A 5,377-nucleotide genomic window follows, 5' to 3' on the forward strand; every position below is an offset into this window, starting at 1 on the left:
GGAATGGGCTGCCCAGGAAGGTGATGGTTTCACCATCCCTGGAGAATTTTCAAGCTGAGACTGGATGTGGCAAGACTTTTTAGAGAGAGTGGTCAGGTATTGGAATGGGCTGCCCAGGAAGGTGATGGTTTCACCATCCCTGGAGAATTTTCAAGCTGAGACTGGATGTGGCACTTAGTGCCATGGTCTAGTAACCACAGTAGGGTTGGACTTGATGATCCTTGAGGTCTCTTCCAGTCCTGTTGATTCTATGACCTCTGCTGCACCACGAGGCTTGTGGCCTCCTCTTACCCCCCCAGTCAACGCCTCAGGCAATTAGAATTATAATACCAACACGTTATTAAGGCCGCAGTTAACTGTTGCTATAATATCGACGCTTTATTAGCCCTACGGGTGACAGGGAGAGGGGGAGAGCAGCCGAGGTGTGGTGGTGGTTGGAGGAGGGACTGTGGAGGCCTCTGCATCGCAATGAATAGCTCATTAACCTCTGCAATTAATAACTCATTAATATCTGCAATGAATAACTCATTAACCTCTGCATTGCAATTAATAGCTAGTGGGCAGACAGCAGTAATGCTCGCAGACCTGTACATGCCTCTGCTGCAATGGAACAAGCTGCCTTAGGGAGTGTGTTTTGGTAGCTCATGAGCCCAGGGATTTCTTGGATGCTGCTTAAAACCTTTGGGTGGTTGTTGGTTTAAATCCATGGAAGCTCTTGACTCACGATTCCTTTGCACTCCTGGCTTCTCCACACCTTTTTCCAGCCAGCAGGATCCATGTTTTTTTCAAAGGCTTTGTATTACACACACCCCAGTTAGCCCCTGTGACCTCGGGGTTGTCTTTCAGCACGTCTCACACCCTAGGGCAGCTCCCGGGGTTAGGTTTACATCATGCCATCCCGCAGAATATTCCCTCTGTGATCCTTGGGCTCCTCCTTGCCAGATTTTCAGGAAATTAGTGTTTTTCTTCCATGCTTGTTAACAGGGAAAACCATCAAATTTTTTTGGGGTAGCTTTAATTCGTGTGATATTAGGGTGATTTGAAGCTTCTCAGGCTCTCCAAGCTTGAGTTCACTTAGAAACAAAAGTAGTTGCCATTTGCTTCTTGCTGGAGCTGGGAATCTCCACGTGGATGGGTTGGATTGGTCTGGATGTCACACACACATGCCCATATGTATGGCAGTAACCTGGATGGACCCACTGGAACCACTCTCCAAGGCTAAAACAGAGGTGGAAGCATCAGTGTGGAAAACACAGGCTGGAAAAGAAACAGCAACAGTTGGAAAATGCACCCTGGAAATCCAAAGTTCTGATTTTTATGGTCTTTATTGTCCTTCAGAGGTATAAACGTGAGTATGGAAAACATAGGCTGGAAAAGAAAGGGAGCAGCAGCTGCAAAATGCATCCTGGAAATCCAAAGTTCTAATGTTTATGGTCCTTATTTTCCTTCCAGATCCAGGGAATGGTTTTGTGGGACAACTTCAGGGGGTTTTGTTAACATCAAGATGGTATTTTAGCACTTCAGCTTAGGCTTTTCTCCAGCTGAGATTTGCTGACTTTGATTAGGAAGAAGGATTCTCCCCCACAGGGCCAAAGCCCAAGAGGTTTGGGTGCAGGAGCATTGGCAGAGCTGTGCACTGGCTCAGAGCAGGTGATTTATCAGGGAAAGCAGGGTCAAAGGTCTGCAGTTTCCCTGTGGAGCAGCAAAGGAGCATTTTCATTCTGCCTTTCCCTGTTATTTACTTTTCCCTGGCTAAAATAAATAACAGCCCTTTCCTGCTTTCAGCACATCAACCAGAATTGAACTGGAGTGTTCAATTTGGTTAAAAACCAGATTTTGCTCTCATTGGGCTGTCAGTAAGGAGACTAAAGAGAAGCAGATCACCAACAATACAACCCAGTGTGGAGTTTCTGCTCTCAAACACAGCTCTGGGGCTGCTCAGGGTGAGAAGTTCATGCTGGGCTAGGCAAGAAAAAGTCAGGAGCTAAATTTGACTCCTGTGAGGCAAAGCTTTGAGCTCCAAGGTCGTGTGTGCTGTGTGACCTCTGCAAACATTGGTGCAGTGGGGAAAGGAGGAACCAGCATTGTGTTCATCTAGAAAGCCGTTCCAGCCTTTGAGGAGTGGAAAAACGACAAGTTCATCCCCCACTCAAAAAAAAGCAATTTGTGAGCAGAGCAGTGCTGAGGAGAGAAATTAATTCAGAACAAAATCAGTTACTACTGCTACAACATATAAAATATATAATAGACCATTATAGATTCTATGCTATTATTTCATATTTGTTTTGTCTATTTAAATATAGTTGTATTATAGTATTTGTTATTATATATTATATACAATGTGGTTTATATATTATATACTACATAATATGTAATTGAGACCTGCAGTGAGGAGAAAGACTTGGGAGTGACAGTGGATGAGAAGCTCAGCATGAGCTGCAGTGTGAGCTCAGCCCAGAAAGCCAATCGAATCCTGCACTGCATCCACAGGAGTGTGGGCAGCAGGTCAAAAGAGGTGATTCCTTCCCCTCTGCTCTGCTCTTGTGAGGCCCCACCTGGAATACTGCATGGAACTGTTGGAGCAAGTCCAGAGGAGGCCATGAAGTTGATAAGAGCACTGGAGCATCTCCACTATGAGGACAGGCTGAGGAAGTTGGGGCTGTTCAGCCTGGAGAAGACTGCATGGAGACCTCAGAGCAACTTTTCAATATGTGAAGGGCCTACAAGGAGCCGGAGAGGGACTCTGTGTTCGGAACTGCAGGGATAGGACAAGGGGCAATGGATTCAAACTGAAGGAGGGAAAGTCTAGTTTGGATGTGAGGAAAATGTTTTTGACAAAGGGTGATGAGACACTGGCATAGGTTGCTCAGGGACATGGTGGCTGCCCCAACCCTGGCACTGTTCAAGGCCAGGCTGGATGAGCCTTGAGCAACCTGATCTAGTGAGGAGGTGTCCCAGCCCAGGGCAGGGGGTTGGGACTGGTTGATCTTTAAGGTTCATTCCAATCCTTAAATTCTATGATTCTCTGAATACTAAGTCAATTATAGCCTTGAGATCCAGGAGTTTTATCTTGGATAGACCCAGAGTCAGGGTGTTTTCCCTCCTTCCTCGGCTTGTTAGAAGGAATCTCTCTCATCCTTTGGCCTCTGAGAGCCTTTGCAGTTAGGCTTCTGGAGTTTTGTCGGTGAATCCAGGGCTGATCCCGAGCTACTGTGGGGAGAGAAATCCATATTGGATGGCTTCTGGGCTCTTGGTCACGACTGAAGGGCTATTCTTTTCCCTCTGCTCCAAGTCTCTTCTTGTTTTTCCCACTCCAGCTGTGCTGCAGGGACGTTGCTACTCACATGGCTCGCAGGAGTCAGACGAGGAGTTCGACGCTCGCTGGGTGACATACTTCAACAAGCCAGACATTGATGCCTGGGAACTCAGGAAAGGTATGTGGGGGGAAAGGCAAGAGGAACATGGAGTAAATAGTTCTGTGCCCACAAATCACTTGTTTCACTTTATTTCTGGCTGCCCCATCCCTGGAAATGCTTGAGGCCAGGTTGGATGGGGCTAATGGAAGGTGCCTATGGACTCTGTGATCTTTGAGGTCACTTCCAACCTAAACTATTCCATGATTTGAACACCACCTGGCTGGGAGGGAGAGAAACATTTGCTCTGAGGAAAGTGTGTTGGAGCCCAGTTTGGTGTATAAATACCCATTTCCCTTTGGGCATTGCCCTGGTGGCTTGGCCATAATTCTCTGCAGACTCTGGTTGTCTCCAGCTGTAGAGTTGCCAAGTTTTATTAACTTCCCCAATTAAGAATGAATTCCCAAGTTCCTCTTGGTGTTTCCTGGTACCCACAGGTGTCAACACACTGGTGGGGTATGACCTGGTCCCAGAACCCAAAATCCTGGACGCAGCCCTGAGGGCCTGTAGGAGGCTCAACGACTTCGCCAGCGCCGTCCGCATCCTCGAGGTCGTCAAGGTGGGTGGAGCTGCTCTGTGCTCACTGCCAGGGCCCAGCTCCAGAAGGGCTTTCCCTGCCTTTGTCCTGCTGCAAAGGGAAACCAGTCTTGTTGCCAGGATCAATGGGTTTGTGATGAGCATGAAGAATCTTGAGGGGCTGAGTGCTCAGCTGGCTGGGAGAGGTGACTCCAAGCTGTGGAGGCTTGGAGAACACCTCAAAGCAGTTCCTTGAAACCTGAATCCAGCTTGCCAGAGAGTTCAGAGGAGCCAGGAATTGGATTTCAGCCACAAGTGAGGGCTGATGAAGGAGGTTTGGGAGATGGAAAAGCAATGAAAGAATCTTCCTCTGGTGAAATAACATTCTTCTTTTTCCTTCAGGACAAGGCAGGACCTCACAAGGAGATTTATCCTTACGTTATCCAGGAGCTTAGACCAACTTTGAGTGAACTGGGAATCTCCACTCCAGAGGAACTGGGCCTGGACAAAGCATAAGCCTTAGTGGTAAGGGATGTTGCTTCCCGGACTCTTTCATGGGAGCCCAAAACCCCTGGCAGAGACAGAGTGTAGGCAAGTGCTCTAATCCCAGACTAAAATGAAGCCCTAAATAAAAATCCTCATGGAAGTGAAGCCTTTTCCCTGGGTTTCTTCAGGACATGACCAGTGTCATATTCTTTAAATACTGCTCTATATCTGCCTCTATAGAGCGATATTTTCTGGAACAGACATCCTGTGTAAAACTGCAAGTAGCACTTCATTCTGGGTCGTTTAAGCCTTTTCCCTTTTCCTTGGCCTAGGATACAATGTCCTGGAGCCAGGGCATCCTGAGGCAGCTGTGCTGGGTGTGCAGTACCTGCATTTTTGGGCTGAGGAGAATTAAACTGAGCTTTGAGGGTAAAATGGATGGAAATAACTCATTTGAGACCTCATGGAAACTTTGTGGAGATACTGGTCTGCTGCTTTAATGGCTTTTTTAGTCTTTTTTTTCCCTGTTCTTTTCTATTTTAGGTGCATCACTCAAGTGTTTCACCAATGCCACCTGATTGTACACAGCCACTTGGAGGCACAACCCTGAAATCTTGCCTGAAATAACTTCTTCCTTTATTGAGTCACAATGTCTGTGCTGTGCAGTTGGACCTAATAAAGGAAACACTGGTTTGACTGATGTGGTGCCATTGGCTCCTGTGCTTATTTCTTGGTGCTTTTGTGGGGAAAAGGAAGAAACAAACCCTAAAGGTGCTCTTAGGAGCTTATAAATCATTCTTTGCTCAGCAAAACCCTTGTACATGGCCTTCCCAGCACCTGAAGGGGGAGAGCAAGGCCTTGCTAAATTCTTCATGCTCTTGAAGGAGGAACTCCTCTGGGATGAAGCTTCTGAGACGGATGGGAGGCTCCTGTTTGCAAGTCATCTGCCTTTGCTGGGAGGG

At 47.2% G+C, this 5,377-nt stretch overlaps 1 protein-coding gene across 1 annotated transcript; it reads left to right on the plus strand.

Annotated features, from left to right (window-relative positions):
* Window positions 1-3,317: 3,317 nt before the first annotated feature.
* LOC103799301 (cytochrome c oxidase subunit 5A, mitochondrial) lies at window positions 3,318-5,121 on the plus strand (the record flags this gene model as incomplete). The annotated part of the gene is made up of 4 exons (XM_009071609.1): window positions 3,318-3,434; window positions 3,851-3,972; window positions 4,332-4,454; window positions 4,959-5,121. Coding segments are annotated over 3 exons (353 nt in total), but the record flags the coding sequence as incomplete, so codon positions are not given.
* Between the last annotated feature and the right edge of the window lie 256 nt (window positions 5,122-5,377).

Source organism: Acanthisitta chloris, unplaced genomic scaffold (assembly GCF_000695815.1).
Source record: "Acanthisitta chloris isolate BGI_N310 unplaced genomic scaffold, ASM69581v1 scaffold44973, whole genome shotgun sequence".
Classification (NCBI taxonomy): domain Eukaryota; kingdom Metazoa; phylum Chordata; class Aves; order Passeriformes; family Acanthisittidae; genus Acanthisitta; species Acanthisitta chloris.